This window comes from Peromyscus leucopus, chromosome 8b, assembly GCF_004664715.2.
Source record: "Peromyscus leucopus breed LL Stock chromosome 8b, UCI_PerLeu_2.1, whole genome shotgun sequence".
NCBI classification, from domain to species: Eukaryota; Metazoa; Chordata; class Mammalia; order Rodentia; family Cricetidae; genus Peromyscus; species Peromyscus leucopus.
Window position 1 is genome coordinate 89,205,465 of NC_051086.1, and position 24,295 is coordinate 89,229,759.

The 24,295-nt window shown below is 51.6% G+C and overlaps 1 protein-coding gene across 2 annotated transcripts in view; it reads left to right on the forward strand.

Moving 5' to 3' along the window:
• Map3k14 (mitogen-activated protein kinase kinase kinase 14) overlaps nt 1–24,295 on the forward strand; it is a 47,991-nt gene that overhangs the window by 15,168 nt on the left and 8,528 nt on the right. For both annotated transcript variants that reach the window (XM_028882653.2, XM_028882654.2), the window contains exons 2-9: nt 6,458–6,732; nt 7,844–7,913; nt 9,438–9,648; nt 9,728–10,345; nt 11,762–11,899; nt 20,310–20,439; nt 20,652–20,783; nt 21,308–21,412. In XM_028882653.2, the coding sequence (XP_028738486.1) occupies nt 6,477–6,732; nt 7,844–7,913; nt 9,438–9,648; nt 9,728–10,345; nt 11,762–11,899; nt 20,310–20,439; nt 20,652–20,783; nt 21,308–21,412 (1,660 nt within the window). In that variant the 5' untranslated portion in view covers nt 6,458–6,476. The remainder of the gene's footprint in view (nt 1–6,457; nt 6,733–7,843; nt 7,914–9,437; nt 9,649–9,727; nt 10,346–11,761; nt 11,900–20,309; nt 20,440–20,651; nt 20,784–21,307; nt 21,413–24,295) is intronic.

The following is a 24,295-nucleotide window of genomic DNA, read 5'->3' on the forward strand; positions in this document are numbered from 1 at the left end:
CCCTGAGGAGAAAAAGATAGGGCGGATCTGGGTAAGAGCTCCATAGAGAAGGTGTGGCCCACAGAGGGAGGAACAGGGTGAGTAAAGAGGAGCAGACTTGCCCATGGCTACCCAACTCCTTTGAGTGAAGGGACCGTTCTGGCTGGCAGGGTGCCAGGGCAGGGCAGAAATGGAAGCCAGGACGGAGCAGGTGTGGGACCTAGGGACACAACTGGCCAAAGAGCTGTTTGCAAGGGCAGCTCCCTCTTGCTGGCACATGCCCTGGGTCCCCCTTGCTTCACAGTCCCTCCTTTTTGTTAGGTTGAAGCTTAACTGGTGTGGCCTGCTGGCTAGGCCGGCTATAGGCAGCAAAGAGGAAGCATTGGACGGCAGTGGTTTCAACCAGTGTCTTATTAAGGAAGTTGAGTCATTTACTTCTGCAGTTTATCCCTCTGGGCAGTCACAGAAGGACACGCTCCTATTTCCAGATGAAATTGAGAGAGATTTGCTCAGGCCCTTCAGTGGACGTTTGTGAGCTGACCTCCAAGGTTTTGATTTCCCTTTTGTGGAGGGCGAAGTGAATCTGGAATTCCATAGGTGAGGCTGTGGACACCTTGTTTATGTGAAGCAGAAACACAAAAGTGTCAGTGACTCGGGGTCACAGCCTAGTGAAAGGCAAAGGGACGGACATGCACTTGGCCTCGTCTGTTGGCCAGACCAGCTGTGGAGTTTGTGATCTCTACCTCTGTCTACTCAGAGGATCCTGAAAGTCAGGACTCTGGCTTCCTGAGGGAAGTCAGAGAAACGTTCAAGGGCAGTGTGCAGGCTCCAGAGGCAGGGGCCAAGTCCAACACACCTCTAGCTGGGTAACCTTTTAGGCATGCTGGGAACTTCTCACATCCACAACTCAAAGGAAGGTTAAATAATGCTAGGTGCTTAGTAAATATTAGCCACTATTATTCTGAATTGGAGTCTCCAGCCCACAATTAATCCTGACCAGGTCTGTTCTGGGAACTAGGAGGAACCTCAGAGGCCATTGGTTCCAAGTCTTTTCTTAGCAACCTGGGGTTCTCCAGAGGTCCTCAGTTGTGGGGGGAAGGCTGAGTGGGTGGGCCTCTTGCCCACCTCCTTTAGCCCGGGCAGCTGTTTCTGATATGGGTTCCTTGAGGTTGCAGGCGTCTAGCTTTCATATGGTGGTGAGGTATGATTTCATTTGACAAAAATGGCCCTCCTGCTTTTTTTCTTCTTTTTTAATCTAGAGGCCATAGCTTCTGTTTCCCAGCCTGGCGTTCTCAGGGTAAGTGTACTCACTAAAAGAGGGAAGTGAAATATGATACATTTTAGAGAGGCTATTTTCTCTAAAGGCCAACATTTAAAATATTACTGTTGTACCTTTTCATGAATCAAAGACTCATTTAGCCTCACTCTCATTTCTGTCCCAGAATCCTAGAAACTGAAGTGTTTTCCTTCTGAGCTCTCCAGTTGGTAACCTGTGTACCCGAGGAATGTGTTTACATCTTATTCCCTTGTGATTAAATGTAAACGAACACATGTTCCCAGTGGCCACCATTAGTATAAAGAGGGGGCACATGGCAGACCTGGTACCAGAAGGCCTGTCAGGAGTAGAGGGTCGAGGAGGCTGGAAGGTGGTTCACTGGTTAGAGCACAGACTGCTCTTCTGGAGAATGGAGGCCTGATGGTGGCTCAACCATCCGTAACTCCAGTTCCAGGGAATCGATGCTCTCCTCAGGCCTCCTCAGGCATACATGCACATGGCGGCAAGACATTCATACACATAAAATAAAAAGTGCAGATGCTGAGGCAGGAGAGGTGGCCCGGCAGGTGAGGGCATAGGTTGTTCCTTCAGAGTCCCTGAGTTTGTCCTCAGCTCCCACGTCGGGTGACAGACAGCCACCTGTGACCCCAGCACCAGCAGATCTGACTGCCTCTTCAGACCTCGGCGGCTCCCCCACATGCGCGAAGATATTCATTCTTTTTAAAGGTTCAGAGTCTAGTCAGACGTGGTTGGTGTCTGGTAGCTGCTCAGGAAGCTGAGGCAGGAGGACTGCTAGTGTCAAGACCCTTGACCATCTTAAAATGATCCCTTCCCTTGCTTTTATTTATGTTTGGTGCGTGTGTGCATACATCATGGTGCCCATGTTGAGGTCACAGGGCAGCTTGTGGAAGTCGGTTCTCTTTTCTCTACTCTGTGGGTCCCAAGGATCAAACTCAAGTCCTCGGGCTTGGCAGCCCCCAAAAATGGTTTCCTTAAAAAGGTCTGGGAACGTCAGTGGTAGAGCACTTGTCTGGCATGTGTGAGGCCCTGATTTCAGGCTCCAGCACTAAGAGAAAAGCGTATTCTGGGCCCGATGCCCAGTGACTCTTCAGTGGATCTAGGATGAGTGCATTTTAAGAACTCATCTGGCACTGTAACCTTCACAGTTCCAAACTTCCAGGTCGAAAGCTCCTGCCCTGGAGAGCTCTTTGTGGGAGGAGGGCAAAGGCAGAATCAGGCATGGAGCCCTGGCCCTGCCTGACTTGGGAGACTGGCACAACCTCCTGGGCCATGGTATACCCTTGGGCATCAGGGCGAGCGCCATGACCCCTTCCCTGGGAAAATACAAACTGCGTCTTGCTCCTGTGGTTCTCAGACATCCTGGAGCCCAAACCAAGAACTGTCCTTACAGTTAGAGCCTGGGGTTGATCTGGTAGCACCCCAGTCACTTCTGCCCCTAGATTCCTGCAGCGCCATCGAGGCATGGCAGAGGAGATCAGATTGGCGCATGCACCAGGCCTGAAAGAGTGCTGCGTGACCCCTGCCTGTGCTCTGTGTGGGCCCTGGGTGTGGCCCTTGCCTTTGCCGTCATCCTTGGCTTCCACACAATGCAGATAGCAGGCGCCGCATGCACTGGAGGCTGAGGTGGAGCTGAGGAGGAGGTTGGGTTGAGGGATGAAGTAGAGCCTTGGCCTCATTTAGCCCCCACCCTCCCACCCCCACCACCCACACTGCAGGAGAGAGAGAAAGGACAGGCTTCGGGCCGGGGTGGGGGGTGGGGGATAGGGTGATCCAGCACCCAAAGCCTAGGGCTGGGAGGAGCACCTCGCTCGCTGCACTCCTGACATGGACACTGAACTCGGTTTTATGGACCAGACCCACAGAGAAGTGGGGGAGGAGAGAGGAAGCAGCCCTGTCCATATTTGTGGGAGCGCTGCCCTCAGGCCAGCGAACCTGGAGCTGCCAGTGAGGACTGAGTCATGGTCATGTGGTACAGGAAAGCTGCGCTGCTGCTGCTGCTGCCTCTAACTGTCTGCCTGGGGGGGGGGGGTGTCAGCCTGTGTCCCCTGTGCCAGTCTCAGGTCCAGCAGCCATCTGCCGGGTCAGCTTCTCAATGGCCTCCTTGTCATTCTGCCTCCTAGGCTGGGGATGAGTCACTGGGGAGCACACGGGAGGCCACAACCTCAGCTTCTCCCCGGGGAGGGCAGCCTGGTGTTTGGCGCGTGTGCGTGGGGTGGGGGCAATGGCTCCTGGCCCGCTGCCCAGCTAGCCACCTAGAGGACAGAAAGGTCCTGGGTTGGCCGAGTGCCCCGCAGTCTCTGAAAGAACTCCAGCTCAAGGTGAACTTTCAACTCCAGGTAGAGGCGCGCTATCTGAGCGGAGTGTAACTTGGGCCCGCCATCTTCCTCATTCATTGGCCCAGCTCTCTCATACTCGAGGTCATCCTGTCCGAAGGTCTACCTTTGGTCCTTTGGTGCCCCTGTCCAGCCGACATGAGTCATCGGATTTTTGTCTTGCTGTTCTCTATACTAAGATGCAGCCATGCACAGGGTCACCCTCTGCTCTGAGGAGCCTTCCAACCACAGAGGACCAGGAATTTGCTTTCATGTCTGCCTGAAGAGCCTAGGGTCTGAAGCCTGCCCAGCTTTGCCACACAGGGATCCACTTGGGTAGGCTTCAGGTTTTTCACAAGAAAATAAGGAGATTGAAGTAACCCTGAGGTCCGTTTAAGCATACATCTACTTCTGTTAGATTTGGGGAGTTTTCTAGTTGATTTTTAAACTGCATTTTCTCTGGCAAAAAGGCTAAGAAAGGTGGCTTTATTGTAGGCTTTAAGTTGGTTTTTGGAAGGTTGAGGGATTTGGGGATGTATGTAGAAAAATGGCAAAAATTACAATAATAGCCTATCTGGAGGCTTTTATTAGGAGTCAGAGCTCCCCATAGACTTTTGGTTGGTTGGTTGGTTGGTTGGTTTGTTTGTTGGTTTGTTTGTTTGTTTGGCTAGGGGTGTGGTTCAGTGGTGGAACACACATCTGACATGCTGGACATCCTGGGCTCAATCCCCAGCAGCACACAAAAATATCCTTAAAAAGTATTAAAAAGTATTCCAATAATTCTAGCTGGGCGTAGTGGTGCGCACTTTTAATCCCAGCACTCGGGAGGCAGGCAGGCAGAGGCAGGCAGATCTTTGAGTTTGAGGACAGCCTGGTCTGCAGAGTGAGTTCCAGGAGAGCCGGGGTTGTACAAAGAGCTGATCTTGGGGGACAAAAGTATCGCAGTGTTGATGAGCTCAGCCGGCCACTCTTTCTCTCACGATAGTTCTAATGTCCATGCTGTGGGCACGAGTTGACAGCAGTGGATGGCTGCTTTCTGTTCCGCTTCCTTGGGAAGGCTCGGGGTAGTCCACGTGGACCCCAGAGAGAGGTGGTATTTCATGCTATGTGCCCAGACATTGGTTAGTATTAAAGTCTCCAATATAAATGCTACTCCTAATGTTGCCTGGGGGAAAAGAATTACCTAGAAGTTTTCAGCAAATGAGTTTGGACATTTGAGGAGGAAGCCATTTTTGAGAACCTTCTAGAGAGCCACAGCCAGTTGCGTCATTGGAAAGGAGCCAAGTGTTGAGCCCCATTTTTAGGCTGAATAGTAGGCTTTGTAACAGTTATGCGCACACGTATTCCTACAGGGCCATGCATTTCATGACAGTGTTTTGACCACAATGGGACTGCGGGTAGCACTGGCTCCACAAGACTCTGTCACCCCTGATGATGTCATAGTGCACTCTGTGGCACTCACACAGTGCTAAAATCTCCTGGAGACACACTCCTCAAACTGTATCCCCACCATTAAATGGCATGGACTGTATATATCTATGCCTTCTGCGAACAAAACCAAACCTTGATTTTCTCCACTGGAAAAAAGCCACTCTAGTGCCCTGTGAGGGCAAGGCGTCCCTGGGGTCTGTGAGGTGATGGGTAGAGGAGATTTATCACCCTGTCCTGAGGAAACTAAGTTTTCCAAACAACAGAAAGAGGTTTAGTCATTGTAGAGGCAAGAAAAATCGAGTTCCAATTCCCTGTTGTAGCTGTCTGCAGGGGAAAAGTAGACTCTTCTTTAATACATTTTTTTATTTGCTCTTTAATGATTTTGTACATGTGTATAATGTATTTTGATAATATTTACCTCACTACCCTCTTTTTTAAAAATTTTTTTTAAAAAAATATTTATTTATTTATTGTGTATATAGTGTTCTGGCTGCGTGTTTGCCTGCAGGCCAGAAGAGGGCACTAGATCTCATTACAGATGGTTGTGAGCCACCATGTGGTTGCTGGGAATTGAACTCAGGACCTCTGGAAGAGGAGCCAATGCTCCTAACCGCTGAGCCATCTCTCCAGCCCCCCTAAAAATTATTTTTAGGCCAGTGGTGGCAGTGGTGGTACACACCTTTAATCCCAGCACTCAGGAGGCAGAGGCAGGCAGATCTCTGTGAGTTCAAGCCTAGCCTGGTCTACAGAGAGAGTTCCAGGACAGACAGGGCAACACAGAGAAACCCTGTCTCAAAAAACCTAAAACAGTATAATAATAATAAAATTATTTATTTTTGTATATTGAATGTTTAGCCTTTGTCTATATATGTGCAGTGTGTGTGTGTGTGTGTGTGTGTGTGTGTGTGTGTATAGGGGGTACACTAGAAGGTTCTTGGCTCTTTATGTCAACTGGACCCATTCTCCAAACACGCCGAGTAATAATGAAGCCAAGCTCACAACCTTTACTTACAAGCATTTGACTTGTGGGAGCCCGATCGCACGAGCGTGGGAGTGGGGTTTTTAACTGGAGCATGCGCGTTTTGCCGGTGGCTACAGCACTGAAGAAAATGACCCCCCCACCCCCACCCCCGTGAGTCTCTCTCTCTCTCTCTCTCTCTCTCTCTCTCTCTCTCACACACACACACACACACACACACACACACACTCACATACACTCATATACACACTCACACACACACACAGACACACACTCACACACACACTCTCACACACACACACACACACACACACACACGCTCATACACATGCTCACGCTCTCACACACACTCACACACACACACATGCGCACACACGCACGTGTTTCCCCTCCAACCTGTGCCTGACCTCTCTGTGGGCTCTGGGCTCTGGAGTGACTGCTCTGTGTTTGGCCCTCAAGGTGAGCACGAGCCTGGGAGATGGCAGTGATGGAAGTGGCCTGCCCAGGCTCTCCTGGCTCAGCGGTTGGGCAACAGAAGGAGCTCGCCAAAGCCAAAGAGAAGACACCATCAGTGGGGAAGAAGCAGAGCTGCGTCTACAAGCTTGAGGCCGTGGAGAAGAGCCCCGTGTTCTGCGGGAAGTGGGAGATCCTGAACGACGTGATTACCAAAGGCACAGCCAAGGAAGGTTCCGAGGGCGGGCCGCCCGCCATCTCCATCATCGCCCAGGCTGAATGTAAGGATCTGGGGCTGCTCTGAGCACAGTGAGTGGGCTTGCAGATGGGTGGCTGGGCGGGCGTGAGAGGCCAGCCTTGCAGTCCCCGTGGAAGAGCAAGGTCAGAGTGAGCACTCTGTAAGATTCTCACCAGACCCACCCGTTTGGAGGTCTAGCCCAGAATAAATAAATGGGAGCTGTAACAGTGCTAGGGTGGACCATGGAGGACCTAGCGAATGGAGGCTGCGCCCTTGTGACCTGACCGGGGAACAGCCGAGAGGCAGGAATGCTTATGACTCCCTCCGCAGAAACATCAAGCTGGCCCTTAACCTTTTGCTGTAACGTTGACCAGTAGCATCTGCAGGGGCCCGGACAGGAAAGTCCAGCTCTCCTAGGAAACCCCTCTCTACGTACCTTTCACTTATTTTGGGATGGCTCCACCCACCCCCACCCTCTGCCCCCAAAATAAGCACCCTGCTCTTGGGCCTGCTGGGCCAGTCTCTGGGCAGCCAGCCTCTGCAGGTGGGGCCAAGTCTGGCCCTTTCCACTTCTATTCCTGTTGCCTTGAGATGATATTGATGGTTGCCTGGGAACAAGAACTCCCAGGAGGCTGGGAAGCACCAGTCTTCCATGGTCCTCAGCACCACCTTCCAGCCCAGGAGGTGTCCTGGGCTAGCACCTGGAGAGCCTCATAGTCTGTGGCGTGGTGGCATTTCTCTCCACGTATCCACCCTCTGCTTCACCTCCCCAAGCCTTCCAGTTGGCTTTTGAGAAGAAATGAGAAAATGAAAATGAAATGAATGCACACATAAACACATACCCGTAAACCTAAGGGGTGGCTGTGCCCTGTGCTGTGTGGAATGTTCTAAGAAGCCTCACTGTAAGTGAGGCGGCAGCAGGTTCCCTATGATCCCCATCTTACAGACAGTCCCCTCTCGACTAGTAAGCTGGGGACCGGGAGACCCCCAGTAGAGATAAGGTGGTGACCGGGAGGTGAGCCACTAGACAGAGGACTTGACAGAGAAGGGACGAGCGGCCATTAGGGCCAGTCTGTAAGAGGCTCACTCCTAAATGCTCAGCTTGCCTTCGTTTTCTCCCCCTGCTAATCTGACCCCTTTTCCTTGACTTGAAGGTGAGAATAGCCAAGAGTTCAGCCCCACCTTTTCCGAGCGCATTTTCATCGCAGGGTCCCGGCAGTACAGGTAAGAAAGCACGCTGCTAGAGCTGGCCAGGAGGGATGTGACACCAGGCCCACCTGCCAGCTGCCTGCCCAGGCCACTCTCACTCACCAGGCCCCTGGCTCCCTGCTTCAGCACCTGGGTTCTGCTCCTGGCGGCCGCCCAGCTTTCCTGGCCCAGCTTCTCTCGGCCAAGTCAGCTCTGCAGAAGCTGCCCCTGGCTCCCGTCAACTTGACATTTTATTTTTATTCTCCTCCGAGTCCTTGATACACCCCTGCTTTCCCATCAGCCGGGAGGGTGCCCGGAACAGCAGCTTCCCACTGGTGAATAGCCATGGGCACAGTCCAGAGGGGCCACTCTGACCATCCCATAGGGGAGACACCCCAGGGGTCTTATTCCAGCCCTGGCCCATGGATGGGAACTAGGCCAAGATCAGTCTGTCCCCTGGCTCCCCCTTCCAAAGATGAGATTTGATCAGAGTCTATCCCAGACATGGGCCCTCCTTCCACCAGGACTTTGGTCATTGGCATTTGGAAACTGCTAGTGCTGGAAAGGGGTCCGGGTGGAGGCTGCTGTCCTCCTTAGGGTTTAGGGATCCCGTATGTTGCCTTGGGCACCTTTTGGCCCAGAGAATGGGGTTTCTGATGAACTCTCTTCTTTTGGCTGCCTGAGAAGCTTGCAGGCTCCCATCACACCAGGAGGCAATTGTGGGGTAGAAAGCCATGCAGAAGGACTGTGGCTGAGGCTGTGGCCACTGCGCCCAGCTGCTTCTCAACGGCCCTTTCAGACCCTTTCCTGAAACGAGTTCCTTTAATACCTGACCGGGGTGGGGGCCTGGCAGGTCCTTGGTGGCTGCACCAGCCAGAAAGGGCGTCCATTTGGCAGCTTCTCGTGTTCCCATGGCAACTAGGTATCTCCGAGAGCAGAGGGTAGAGATGACAGAAGCAAAGCCACTCTGACCTGTCAGAGCTAAGATGCCTGCCCAAGAATGGCCCTCTCGGGTCACTGCACCCCAGGAGCAGCACGAGAGCTGGCCTCGAGAAGGGCGGAGGGTCTGCCCCAGCCCGCAGCAGCAAGCTTATGGGGCCGCCTGCTGAGGAGCCAGGCACTAAGACTTACGAGCTGTTCTCATTTAAACCCCATCTCCACCCCACGCGGCAGGAAACCCTGTGCTCATTTCATAAGTGAGAAAACTTGGTATTCCTTGGGGCTTAGGAACTTGCCCACACTGTCTAAGTAAGAGGTACCACATGGTGACATTGTGGTCAACAGTGGGCCACGTACACGTTAGTGGTCCCATAGGCCCACAGCGCCTAGTAATAAACAGCTGTCCAGGTTTGTGCCGGTATACTACGTGGTGCTCACACACACTCACTCACCTAACACCGCGTTTCTCACATGCGTCCCCTGTCATTAAGCATGTGTGACCGGGAATGACAGAGCTGCGGTTTGCACTCAGAGTCTCTCTGACTCCACAGACAGTTCCCTGAACATTCCCTCTGCTCGCTTTCCTGCACTCCAAATGTGGATCTGCCCCTGTTTTGACAGCCAGTCTGAGAGTCTTGATCAAATCCCCAACAATGTGGCCCACACCACCGAAGGTAAAATGGCCCGCGTGTGCCGGAAGGGAAAGCGTCACAGCAAAGCCCGGAAAAAACGGAAGAAGAGGAGGTCGAAGTCACAGGCCCAGGCAGGAGTGGCCTCAGCCAAGCCCCTGCCCCGAACCCCTGAGCAAGAGAGCTGCACCGTGCCCGTGCAGGTGAGACCCTCCGCCACTGTCCTGGCCCCTGCTCCGGGTGTGTGGACTGGGACTTGCGACACCTGTGTTTCTCCTGCAGGAAGATGAGGCTCCACTTGGCACCCTCTATGCCAGAAATGTCTCCCAGGTCACCAAGCCCCTGAAGGAACCAGACCTCGGCCACCTGTGCTGTAAGAAACGAGGGGACGGCCTGCGACCAGTGCTGCCGCGACCCGAACTCCACAAACTGATCAGCCCCCTGCAGTGTCTAAACCACGTGTGGAAACTCCACCACCCCCAGGCCGTAGGCCCCCCACCCCATCCCACCCACCCTTTCCCCTACGGCAGACTGCCCCATCCTGTCCCCTTTCACACTCTGGGGCCCTGGAGACCCTCCCCGCTGGAATCCCTCCTCCTGGACAAACTGGCTGGTGTGAGTGGCCAGCAGCCCCTCGCTGGCCCACGCCTGAGCAAACTGGCCTGTGGAGACAGTGAGAAGCCCCTGCCCGGCCCACACCTGGAGTCCAGCTACCCGCCTCGAGGTGGCCAAGAGAAGGTTCCCGTGGAAGAGTACCTGGTGCATGCACTACAAGGCAGTGTGAGCTCAGGCCAGGCCAACAGCCTGGCCAGCCTGGCTAAGACGTGGTCATCAGGGAGCTCCAAGCCCCAGAGACTCAGCCCTGAAACTGAGGACAACGAGGGTGTCCTGCTTACCGAGGTAACGAACCCCCTAAACTCCTGTACACAGACCTCCAAGAGCCACCTTCCAGACCAGGGGCCGTAGATGGGGGTCCGGGTGGGGCTTGCTGGGGAAGCAAAGCGTCTCTTGAAGCCGGCAGGCCCTGAGGGGGAGGGTTCCTCATGGGAGAGTCACTCATGCCCATGGTAATAAATCAGTTTGCTCACTGGGGGACTGAATCGGGGGATTCTGTTACCATGACAAAATGCCTAAAACAATCAACTAGAAAGGTTTGTTTGGGCTGATAGTTTAGAGTCTGGGGCCCAGTATCTTATGGCTGAGCATCTGGTGGAAGAGACTTACGACTTCACATCCCAGAAGCAGAGAGAGATAAAGGGTGTGGGTCCAGACATTTGCAGGGCATACCCCAGTGGCCAACTTCCTCCCATTAGGCCACACCTCTTAAAGGCTCCACCCATCCAATAGCCGCAGAGCCATCTCGGCTGGCAGGGCCATCCTGGCTCTACCTCATGCTCGCAGTCCTGTAGCCCTCCACCCACAGCCGCACGCCCCACAGCCTTTCTAGCTGCCTCTTTTCAGTCTCCCAGGTAGTTTCACTGTTGCTGAATTATGTGTGTTGAATGAAGACATCCTGGCGAGCAGAGGAGATGCAGCCCGCCCTCTCCCCGCCCTCTCCCTCCCTCTTCCCTTTAGTTCCCTGCCCGAGTAACTTTGGAACTTGAAGCGTTTTGTTCAACTTGCCGGATTTATTCTATTCACTTTTTTTTTTAATTTATTTAATATTTTTATTTTATAACTAACTTAATTTCACATATCAGCCACGGATTCCCCCGTCCTCCCTCCGCCCATCCCCCAGCCTTCCCACTCCCAATCCACCCCTCATTCCCACCTCCTCCAAGGCAAGGTCTCCCTGGGGAGTCAGCCCAGCCTGGTAGACTCAGCCGAGGCAGGTCCAGTTCCCTCCTCCCTACACCAAGGCTGAGCAAAGTGTCCCAGCATCGTCCCCAGGCTCCAAATAGCCAGCCCATGCACCAAGTCCTGGCTCCACTGCCTGGGGGCCTCCCAAACAGTTCAAGCTAATCAACTGTCTCACTTATCCAGAGGGCCCGGTCCACTTCCATTTGACGTCCTTGGCCCCTGCTTCTCCTCTGCCTGGCGTTACTGAGTTATATTGTCCATTATCAAGGTTGTTGGCAGTTCTGCACACACCCCAGGCAGCCTCTGAAGGTCACCTTTGCCTTCTTGTTCCTCTCAACCCTTTGGGCTGTCTTCCTTATAACCCCACCTTAGGACTGATAGGACCTTTGGCTGTGGCCATTCGGCCCCCAGAGCGCTAGTGAGAGCCGCCAGCTGGAGAGGCTTCCTCACTGTAGTCCTCATCCCTCTGCTCTCCTGGCCACCGGAACTGACCCCCTCCCTCCCTTTCCACCCTAGAAACTCAAACCAGTGGATTACGAGTACCGAGAAGAGGTCCACTGGGTGGCACAGCAGCCCCGTGTGGGCAGAGGCTCCTTCGGTGAGGTCCACAGGATGAAGGACAAGCAGACAGGCTTCCAGTGTGCTGTCAAAAAGGTATGCCGTGATACGCTGACGGGCTCACACCCAGAGTGTTTGGGAGGCTGAGGCGAGAGGATAGCCATGGAGTCTAGGCCAGCCTGGACCGTGGTGTGAGACCCTGTCTAAAAAGTAAAAAAAAAAAATAAAAAAAAAAAAAAAAAAAAAAAGCCAGGCAGTGGTGGCGCACGCCTTTAATCTCAGCACTCGGAAAGCAGAGCCAGGCGGATCTCTGTAAGTTCAAGGCCAGCCTTGTCTACAGAGTGAGATCCAGGACAGGTACCAAAACACCACAGAGAAACCCTGTCTCGAAAAAAAAATAAATAAATAAATAAATAAATAAAATTTTAAAGAGGTGCATAGTAGGTAGAACTCCAGAAAGCTGAAAGGGAAGCCTCACAGGGCTGCTGCGTTCACTCTGGGCAGTCTGTCAACAACAGTCATGGGGTATCCAGCACTCTGCCTTGATGGTTGGCACCCTAGCTGCCCTCGGGTCAGCTGGAGTTGGAAGAGACCCGTTTGTCACATGGCCTGGCCCGATTGCTGCCCTTGGTGTGCGTGTCTGTGAGAGGCAGCGCAGGAGCATGCAGTTGGGTCTGGATACAGCCCTGGCCGCTGGAGACGCCAGGGCCTGTAGGGGCAAGTCCAGACCTGGAAGATGCTCCTGTCACAGGAAGTGCTTGCTGAACAAAACCGTTTGCCACAGAGGGGGGCCTGGCTCAGGCGATTCGAATGGTAACCACCACCTGCCAGGTGTCTCCTGAGAGGAGGTGAGACAGTGGATGTTAAACCTGCCTCCCATGGCCAAGTCCTGTGAGACTGGCAGACAGCTGTGGAAGCATGGCCCAGCCAGACATTAAGGAGCTGGCTGGTGACAAAATCGGGGTCCAAATTTGTCACAGACTGTAGCTTTGAAGAGAGGAGGGGAGAATCCTTGTCCTAAGGTCTCGGTGAGCAGCAGAAAGCTCCAGTCACCTCCCGTGTGGCTTGCCCGCGGCCGCCCAGGCAGCCCTAGAACTTGAGGCTTCCCCTCAGGCCTGTTGCCTTGTCCCAGCCCAGGTGGGAGTGGGCAGCTGCAGACCCACAGATCTCGGTAGTATCAGCCGTACTCCTCAGCATCTGTCCTCAGACCCGGCCTTGGAAGTCCCCCCTCTATTGGAAGCCTGCTTGTCCCTAACCAAAAGGACTAAGGACCTGAATTTATGCGCATCATTTGGGGGGATTTTGGCTGAGGGGGTTGTGATTTTTGTTTTGAGGGGTTTTGTTGTTTTGTGGGGAGCTGCCCACCGGGTGAAATAACTGGCTTATATCAGACACCCTGATCCCCAAAAGGAAAGAGACCAAGAAATCAGACCACCCAAACCCAGCATATTCTGGGCGTGTTGCAGAATGGACCCTGCCCCTTCCATCATGGCCGCCCTTGTGTTTGGGAACGACTCCAGCTGGGATGTGAATAAGCCTGATTTCCTGGGTTTGTACTTGGCCCAGGCTATGGTAGATGTCGAATTTGAACCTCAGGGTAGTGGGATAAGAGGAGAATCTGTATGTTTTACCTCAGATTTCATACAGACTGTGTGAAGTGACCGAATGCCACCATCCTCACCCTCAGGACACACTGAGGTCTTGCCAGCATGGGTCATCTTCCACTTGGATGGCGGGGCCACGTGCCTGACCTCTTTAGCTGCAGCTCCCTCCCCAGTCTACCAGAGAAGGCTCAGCTGTCCCTTCCAAGAGGCAGTGGGAGGTGGGTGAGAGTGTGAAGTGTCCTAGAGATGGATGCCCAGCGCTGGGAGCTTAGTCACCAGCCTCTCAGCTGTCCCTCTGCTGTGTCCTCTCCGTCCCAGGCAACAAGGTAAACAACCTTAGTACATTTCTCTTGTCCTGGGTCCAGGGCAGTTGGAAAGGCTCCAGGCAGAAGGCCTGGACTTCCCGGGCTGTCCACATTCAGAGCCCCTCCCTCCTCCCTAGCTAGCGGTGGGCAGACAGCCCATCCTTTGTTCAGGCCCGCAGTTCCTCCTGCAGTTTTCAGCTCTAAGGCCACATGAGGGCTGAGTCCCCTGAGCTGGGAAATACAGATCGTCTCAGGGCATTTGTCCAGCAAGAGCGAGGCCCTGGGTTCAGATACTGCATACACAGAAAGTTCCCCGAGTTCCCTGACAAAGCCGTGGTGAGCAGAGACAGGAGACACGGTCTGGGAATCAGAGCTCAGGCGGCCCAAATCCTTTCAAAGTGCTCCTGGGAAGGATCCTAGACCTGAGAAGTTACATAATGCCAGCAACCCCATGCTCTTCCTTCTAGAACATCTGTGGGCTTAGGTCATATGCTTACTGGCCACAGATCTAGCCCTTAATATGAGGTTTGGTTTGGTTTTTAATCTTTTGTGACATGTGTTTGCGTATGTATGTGGGCACACATGCCATGGGGCAGACGTGGAGGTCGGAGCGCAGCTCGGGATGGTCAGTCCTCTCCTTCCACGCTGTAGCTGGAACTGGGGGTTGGCAGGAAGTCAGCACCTCTACCTGCAGAGCCATCTCACCAGCCCCTTCTTCTTCTAACCGGAAACAGTGCAGCCTCGCCATCAGTGAAGTCAGACGGCACCGGTGTCCCTGTTCTCCACTCCTGTCCTCAGGACAAACTGCCGTCCGTCGTCTATCCTCTAAGACTATGGATAAATTTGGCTCTTTCTCTTATGAAAATAAGACCCAATCCTAGAGGTTATTCCACTCTGACCCCCCCCCCACTCCACCCCAGTGGAATACATCCTGGCAGGATTTCTCCTTGGTTCACATAGAACGGTCAGGCTTTTTAAGCCACCAATATATAAGTTCTCCCTGGCAGAGGATGGATTTACAGGATCCTCAGAGTCTTGGAATTTGATCCAGAGTGAGTGTGAGGGCATGGACAGCCTGATGGCAAAGGAACCATATCACTCGGCAGAGTCTCAAAGAACGCTTGCCATCTGCCCTCGACAAGGGTGAAGAACTGTTTGTTTAAGACATCTGGCCCAACCATAGAGTTCTGGGAGCCTCCCTGTGGCTCTGTCACCGAACTGGAATAGTGTGGCATTGGCCAAGTCAACCAGCTGTCATGGAGCACCTGCTCCGAGCCAGACACTGTGCAGAGACTGCAGACAGGGCTGTGGGACCCAAAGGAACGAGTGTTTGGAAGCCTTATTTACATGTCTGTGAGTGTGCCACGCATGTGTGTGGAGATCAGAGGACAATTTCTGGGACCGGGTTCACTCCTTTCACTTTAAGGCAGAATGTACTCTGTGTGTGTGTGTGTGTGTGTGTGTGTGTGTGTGTGTGTGTGTGTGTGTGTGTTGTATGTGGTGTGTGTATATGGTGTGTGTATGATGTATCTATGTGGTGTATGTGGTGTGTATATGTGTGTGTGTATATGTTGTATGTGAGAGGTGATGTGTGTATGTGTGTGGTGTGTTTATGTATGTGTATGGTGTGTGTGTGGTGTATCTATGTGGTATGTGTGTGTATATATGTGTGTGTGTGTGTGGTATGTGTGTTGTCAGGATTGAACCAGGGCCTCGCCCTTGTTAGCCAAGTACATTCCAGTGAGCTCTATTCCCAGCCTCTCAGCTTCCAGCCAGTTCTCCCTTCACACTGAAGGAGTGCTGGGATCACAGATGTGCAACCCCACATTGGCCTTTTATGTGGGTTTCAGAGATCAAATCCAGATCATCACGCGGCTCTGATGGCATTTTCACCTCCTGAGCCGGCTTCCCAGCCTAAAACTAGAGTTTTTCACAAACCCAGGCTTTTACATGGTGTGCTATGGAAGCAGCGTCAGCCATGAGCCCTTAAGAGCAAGGATCAAAGAGGGGCTGTGTGGAAGAGGACGAGAAAATGGGGGACCCCTGATTCCTTAGGCATCTTTGTGTCCCATTCTGTGTTAATCATTTTCCCATGGTTGATATTCTTGAGATCTTCAGAACTTGGGGAGTTCCTTGGACCCCCCCCTTTTTTTTTTTTTTTTTTTTTTTTTTTTGGTTTTTCAAGACAGGGTTTTTCTGTGTAGCTTTGCGCCTTTCCTGGGACTCACTTGGTAGCCCAGGCTGGCCTCGAACTCACAGAGATCCCCCTGGCTCTGCCTCCCGAGTGCTGGGATTAAAGGCGTGCGCCACCACCGCCCGGCTACAAAATCATTTTTTTTTTTTTGGTTTTCGAGACAGGGTTTCTCTATGTAGCTTTGCGCCTTTCCTGGGACTCACTTGGTAGCCCAGGCTGGCCTCGAACTCACAGAGATCCGCCTGCCTCTGCCTCCCGAGTGCTGGGATTAAAGGCGTGCGCCACCACCGCCCGGCTCTACAAAATCATTTTTATACTATGGTATGATATAAAATTTTCAGAGCCTTGGACCCCCTTTTTTAAGACATCTGGCCCAACCATAGAATTCTGGGAGCCTCCCTGTGGCTCTGTCACCAAACTGGAATAGTGTGGCATTGGCCAAGTCATCTTTAGCATCGTAAATCTGACAGAAAAGCAGATTTAGTATGCTAAAGGAAATAAGGAGTCTGAGGAAGGAAAAGTCTCCAGGCTTGGGCTCTGTGGCACCGGAGCGAACGTGGCTCTGTACCTGGCGGTGCATCAGTGGTGTCTGCGTGTCTCCCTGGAGGTGCATCAGTGGTGTCTGCGTGTCTCCATGGAGGTGCATCAGTGGTGTCTGCGTGTCTCCATGGAGGTACATCAGTGGTGTCTGCGTGTCTCCCTGGAGGTGCATCAGTGGTGTCTGCGTGTCTCCCTGGAGGTGCATCAGTGGTGTCTGCGTGTCTCCCTGGCGGTGCTGCTTCTGAATATACGTAAACATGCAGGAGTCAAGGCCTGGAAAACTCGTCCAGCAGTACAGCAGCTGGCAGCTCTAGGGTCAGGCCTCCCCAACCAAAGTCTTGGCTGTGGTACTCTGTTCTCAGTGACTTTGGATGAGTTCTTCGTGCTGACCTCAGCTTCCCCATCAGTGAAATGGGAATGATGACCTACCCCTTCCTAGTCTGTTGTATAAAAACACTTGGTGCTGAACGGTGCCTGGTGTATGTTAGTGGATCTTTTCCCACCCATAGCCCGGCACAGCCCAGCACTCTCTCTGAGCGTGAGAACACTGAAGTTGAGTGGAGAGGTGGTTGGGGTAGTGTCTGGCCATGATGGGGGGGTGTGGGGGGCCTTTCCCCACCTGGCTTCATGGATGTCCCTTGTACCCTGCTTCTTCAGGCTCACCAAGACTGCAGAGTCACCTTGTTTTTTGAGATTTCCCATCCCATCAGCTTTGGTCTATGTTGGAAATGACTCAGCATTGCTGGGACCCTCTAGAGCAGTGGGTCGTAACCTGTGGGTCGGAACCCCTTGGGGAGGGTTGAGTGACCTTGCATAGGGGTCCCCTAAGACCATCTGCATATCAGATACTTACATTGTGATTCATAACAGCAAAATTACAGTTATAAAGTAGCAGTGAAAATAATTTTATGGTTGGGGGTCAGCACAACATGAACTGTATTAATTGGGGGGTGGGGTCACAGCATTAGGAAGGTTGAGAACCGCAGCTCTAGAGAGTGAGTTGAGGTCCCTCTTGGTCAGATCTTCATGGTACCCAGGCCTCTTCTTCAGTCCTGTTCTTGGAGGTACATGCCATTTGATATGCACCACTCACTGCATCTGCTGTTTACATTTATTAAATGGTTAGGTATATCCTAAAACTTACCATACATTGAAAACCAAGTCGTATGAGTTGGAAGAAAGAAAAATATGTGGGTTTTTTTGGGGGGAGAGAGGGTTGTTTGTTGAGACGGAGTATCCCAAGTTGACCTAAACCCTAACTACATAGCTGATACCGGCCTCAGAGTCATGAGCCACCACATCCACACCCACACCCACACCCAGCCTCCCTCCAGAGTTCCTGGTGCTTAGTGAGTGGTCCTTCTTGAGCACGCTGCAGCTCTCAAACATCAGAATCGGAGTGGACAATCCCATCTTCATTTCTTCTCCGCATTCCGCCCTTCCCTAAAGCTCTTCATGTCACCAGCACCAAATGCCTGGCTTTGTGAGGATTTAACAGCAAAAGGAGTGTGGTCAGTGTGGGACCCGAGCCATCCCAAACAAGGAGCCCACAGGCATCGAGCATTCCTGTTTCTTTTCATGCAGAGTCCTGTGGTACCCTTCTAGGTTCTCTGGGAGCCCTAGGATGCTTCAGCTCACAATTTGGGAGTGATTAGGGGAGGGATATTGTCATTGAAAATCATAGGTGAATTAGTTTCAGTCAAGTTCATCAGCCATTTAGAGGAAACACCGATCAAAAGTCAAAGTTCATGTGAGCTGATTAACTGCACTTGATAACTTGATATTATACTTTAAGTAACTAGAAGAGAGACATTTTCCATTGATAGGCAAGAGTCCGAAACCCCACATGGGCCGAGCTCCTGTTTGCCCAGTCAGCAAGTCTGGAAGCAAACGCTGGGTCAGACTAATCTGTTACTGCTGGCGCCCCCTGGTGGCGCCACTCTGGAGGCCCCGCAGCAGCCAGCAAGTTGAACATAGGAAGAGTTTAGTAAGCTGGTTGTTCTCTTTGAGTTGGCAAGAGGAAATGGGAAGCCAGCTCTGCCCGTGTCCTCGTCACCAAGCATGGAGTGAGACCCCCATCTCTCTGAATCCTCACACCACCCAGGAGCAGGCCCCCACCATTCACCTTGAGACTCACTTGACAGAAGCAAGTGACCTTTTTATGAATAGCCCAGCCAGAATCTAAGCACAAGATGCTTGTGTCCATGGCCTAATGCTTCCTGCCATGCCATGCTGCAGGTCCCCCCAAATAGGAGTAGGTGACCCCAGACTTCCACATCACAATAGGAGGGGTGCTGGCCAACCCTCCCCAGAAGCCTCCTTGTACTTGGATGCTGGGGAAGTAGCTGCAGTAATATTAATACAGTAAACAGTAATGCAAATGCAAGCCTGTCTACAAGGATAGCTTAGTCCTTGGGGAAATAATAACTGGGGCTAGGGAGATCGTTCAGATGAACTGCATCGTGAGGACTGGGTTCAGATCCCCAGAACCCACATAAAAAGCCAGACAGGCATGGTGGCCACCTGTAATCCCAGAACTCAGAGACCAAGACCCGAGTCCCCCAGCAAGCTGGATAGCTACCTAGCCAGAATTCACGAGCTCTAGGTTCAGCAGAGACCTTGTCTCAATAAAGTAGGAAAGCATGGGGCTGGAGAGATGGCTCAGAGGTTAAGAGCACTGGCTGTTCTTCCAGAGGTCCTGAGTTCAATTCCCAGCAACCACATGGTGGCTCACAACCATCTGTAATGAGATCTGGTGCCCTCTTCTGGTGTGCAGGCTGAACACTCACTGTGTACATGATAAATAAATATAATCTTTAAAAAAAAAAAAAAAAGTAGGAAAGCATGGAGATAGACACCCAGTGTCAGTCTTCCCAAACATATATATACATACACACATATAAAAATGCAGGTAGTTATAAAAAAATTGCTACAAGGGGACTGGAGAGAGAGTTCAGCAGTTAAGAGCACTGGCTGCTCTTCCAGAAGGACTTGAGTTTGGTTCCCAGAACCCACATGGCAGCTCACAACCTCACAACTCCAGGGGATCTGGCATCCTCTTCTGCTCTCTTCAGGCTCCTACATGCATGTAGAGCAGATACATGCATTCAGGCACACAAATAATTTTTTAAAAACAAAATTGCTACAAGGGATGCTGAGGATCCATTGCAGCGGTCCTCAACCTTCCTAACGCTGCACCCCTTTAATACCGTTCCTCATGCTGTGGTGACCCCCAACCATAAAATTGATTCCGTTGCTACTTCCTAACTGTAATCTTGCTACTGTTATGAATCATAAATATCTGATATGCAGATGGACTTAGATAACCCCAGGAAAGGGTCAGTCGGCCCCAAGGGGTCACAGCCCACAGGTTGAGAACCACTTACCCAGCAGCTCTTCGCAGAATCAAGCCTGGTGTCGTGCACTTATCCTAGCTCTTGGTAAACTGAGGCAGGATTGCGAGTTCAAGTCAATCTATGATACATAATAAAGCCCTGTCGAGGCTAGAGGGTGGGTATGAAGGCCTCGTGGCCTAGAGATTGTCCAGACAGTTGAGCTCGGAGGGAAAGAATGTGTTTGGCAGATTGAGGGTGAACAGCACTCCTGGAGCCTGGAAGAATTTGCTTTTGAGTGACTATTTTTTATAGTCAGCGCTGTGGAACTGGTGTCTGATACCTGGGGTGTATACCTGGGTACACAGCTTAGTCCCCAAGGGCCTTGCAGGCTTACCTGGTCCCACTTGGCCTGGGACATCACTCCCAGGAGCATCATTAGCCTCTGTGCATGGAATACCAAGGGTGCCAGCAGGATGTAGACCCCAGCCTGCCTCACTGGCCCTGCTCAGAGTTCTCTGGGTCTTTCAGGTACGGCTTGAGGTGTTTCGGGCAGAGGAGCTGGTGACCTGTGCTGGACTGACCTCGCCCAGAATTGTCCCTCTCTATGGAGCCGTGAGAGAAGGGTCTTGGGTCAACATCTTCATGGAACTGCTAGAAGGTAAGCAGATGGGTCCTGACTTTTTTCTCTCAAAACTCAAGGCCAAGAGTTAACCTAACTTCAACTTTGACCTTGGTCTCTAGTCAGTCTGTGTTGGACCTTCAAGTCCTGTGACATCTGGTTCTCCCACATCACCTGCCCTTCGCTCTTGCCCTTGGCTTGTGTGGAAGCCTGGGAAAGCCCCACATAAAGACTGGCTGTTCATTTCCTAGGTGGCTCGCTAGGCCAGCTCATAAAGCAGAAGGGCTGTCTGCCAGAGGACCGAGCCCTGTACTACTTGGGCCAGGCCCTGGAGGGGCTGGAATACCTCCATATACGAAGGATTCTGCATGGGGATGTCAAAGGTAAGGCCCTAGTCACCATGGTCTTGATCCCAGCAGGCTCTGCTTCACGCCTTTCTGCCTGATTTCCTCCCAGTTGTGGGCCTGCCCATTATCTACAGTGTAGGTGCCTGAGTCAGCTGACAGGGCTGTGTAGTGGGTAGGGAATGATGTTCTCCAGCCCGCAGTCCAGCACTGTAGTCTGCAGGCTTGTTCCCAGAAAACTGAAGCGTAAACTCCTGACCACTGATACCTCTGGGAGAGGGCAGGGTGCCAAAGAGACTACTCTCTGGGACAGTGTGGTGCTGTAGTGGTGGACCCCCTCCAGATCCTGCCTGCTGCCTGACCTTTAGCCTCAGCTGACAACCCCTCCTCCTCACCCCCATCCCCTGCTCTCCATGACTAACTAGACTAATGAGAAGCAGCAGCTGCCGGGCAGGCCTGGCGGAGAGTTGCCTGACTAGAGGCCGGGTCAAGCCGGGCTGGGGCCTGGAGCCTGAAGTGACTCACTGTTCCCCTTCTTCTCTCTTGCTGGGCGCTGCCTGCAGCTGACAACGTGCTTCTGTCCAGTGATGGAAGCCGAGCTGCCCTCTGCGACTTTGGCCATGCCTTGTGCCTCCAACCCGACGGCCTAGGGAAGTCCTTGCTCACGGGTAAGGCTCCGTTCTCTCCTCACCGTCACAATAGCCAGTAGCCATCACTCAACATTAGCCTTGTACCACTGTGCTTTCCGTGTGGGGATAAACGCTGTGGTCACCTTATGTCCCCAAGTAGAATTCAGCCCCACAGCCACCCTGGGCTATCACAGGTTCTGGTTGTGCATAAATACAGTAATAGATGTCAGACAGTCCTGGACCATGTGACCTTACACAGCAAGCCCCAGAAGGCCCTAGACTCTACTGTAGGGCCAGGCTTTGTAGTCCTGGCTGGCCTAGAACTCAGTATGTAGACCAGGCTGGCCTCGAACTCACAGAGATCCGCCTACCTCTGCCTCCTGAGTGCTGGGATTAAAGGCGTGCACCACCACTGCCCAGCTAAGATTCACATTTTTTACTTCCTTTTTGTGTGTGGAGTTTATTGTTGATTTTTGTCTTGTTTTGGTTTGGTTTTTTGTGTTTTGCTTTGTTTTGAGACATGGTCTCACTGTGTGCTCCAGGCTGGCCTCAAACACACAGCCCTTCTGCCTCAGCCTACTGAGTGTTAAGATTACAGGCCTATGCTCTACCTTCTTTTTTTTTTTTTTTTTTTTTTTTTTGGTTTTTCGAGACAGGGTTTCTCTGTGTAGCTTTGCGCCTTTCCTGGAACTCACTCTGTAGCCCAGGTTGGCCTCGAATTCACAGAGATCCGACTGGCTCTGCCTCCTGAGTGCTGGGATTAAAGGCGTGCGCCACCACCGCCCGGCCTATGCTCTACCTTATCATGTGTGTGAACATACGATTATCATTACGGCATTCGGCATTTTCGTGTGTGTGTGTGTGTGTGTGTGTGTGTGTGTGTGTGTGTGTGTGTAATATTATATATATAGGTCTGCATGTGATGTAAACATGTGATTCTCGTCTTCCTGGGTCTGACTTATTTTGCCTAACATGACGCTGTCCAGTTCCTTCCATTTTCCTGCCAATGATAAGGTTTCTTCACTGTCTGTAACACTCCACTGTGCACATACACCACGTTCTCTGTCCATCATCTGTTGACAAGCATGTAGGCTGGTTCCTTATCTCGGTTACTGTGAATAGTCCAGTGTCTCATACCCTGCAGTCTAGCTGTAAAAATAATCCATGCCCATTGTAAAATACTTGTTATAAAAGAAGGAAAAGGAAGCATTCTTACCTAGTCCTCTTCTCCAAAGAGAAAACCATGAATAATTTACATAATTCCATAAGTTTTTTCATGCCTCCTTAAAGCCATTGTCATTCAGTTCTGTAACCTACTTTTTCCACTTGAGTACTGAATATAAGGTTTACTTAAAAAGAAGAAAGTTCTATATTTTTTTTGGTTTGTTTTTAATGTGTGTGTATGCAAATGTGTATGCAGGTGTCCTTGAAGGCCAGAAAGAAGGCTTTAGATCCCCAGGAACTGGAGTTCTAGGCAGTTGTGAGCCACCTGATGTGGGTGCTGGGAACAGAACTTGGTCCTCTATTGTGTGATATTTTGTGTTCTGACAAATAAAGCTTGGCTGGAAATCCGAGGGTGGAGCTAGCCACTAGGTAACTGTAGAGTCTGGGCAGTGACTCCCACAGGAGCCCCCACATGCTGCTCCAGCCTGTGCCCATGGCTGCAAAGTGAATTTTCATGTCCCATGTTGGGTGCCAGTTGAAGCATGAACCTAATTAGTCTTACCAATAAAAACTAGGAGTCAGATATTAGGGTAAAAACCCAAAAATCAGAGAAGCAGAGGAGCAGATACCAGTGACTCCTTACCTCTCCAGGTCCTCTGACTGAAAGGATCAAGATGAGATCCTGTCTCTGCCCCACCTTATCACTTCCTGTCTCCACCTCCTGAGTGCTGGGATTAAAGGTGTGAGCCACCACCACCCAGCCTCTATGATTCACTAGTGACTAGCTCCACCCTCTGATCTCCAGGCCAGCTTTGTCAGAACACAAAATATCACACAGCAGACCTCTGACAGAGCAACCAACGCTCTTTGCTGAGCCATCTCTCCAGCCCCTAAATGCTTTTGTTTTGACCAAAGGGAAAAGAATCTATTAGAAGTCTGAGCATCCCTATCCAAAATTACTCTCAAGTTGCAGCATTTGGGGTGGCAGTCGGACTCAGGCACACTGACAGTATCATGTGGAGAAGGCCATATCCCATATCATTGTCATACAAGTTTGAGTCCCATCTCCAAGACTGCCTGCCCATTGCATATTGGAAATATTTCTAGATTTTTTTTTTTTTTTTTTTTTTTTTTTTTTTTGGTTTTTCGAGACAGGGTTTCTCTGTGTAGCTTTGACGCCTTTACCTAGGCTGGCTCACTCACAGAGATCGCTGGCTTGCTCCAGGCTGATGCCTCGCACTACTCATCAGAGCAGCATCTTCGTGCTTGCGCTCTGAGCTCACTGCCGGCTGCCCTCACAGAGTCGCCTGGCTGCTGAGTGTATTAAAGGCATGCACCACTACCGCCCAGCTATTTCTAGATTTAAAAAATGAAAACAGACTACTTCTGCCCTCTTGCTTTGGATAAGGATACTCAGCCTGTATCCAGCATGGGTAGTGTAGTAATAAAAGGCTGTGTGGGCGATTCTGATGGTCTAAATTAAACATTTATCTTAAAATGACATTAGTGAGTCTTTTTGATAATTCATTACAAAAATAATATCCTTTCTACTGTTTTTTTTTTTTTTTTTTCCAAGATACTGAGCAAAAATGTCAAGTCCAAAGCACCATTATACAAATACTGTTAGGCCAGGCATGATTGCACACACTTTTAATCCCAGCACTCAGGAAGCAGAGACAGTCAGATCTCTCTGAGTTCAAAGTCAGCCTGGTCTACAAAGTAAGTTCTAGAACAGCCATGGCTGCATAGTGAAATCCT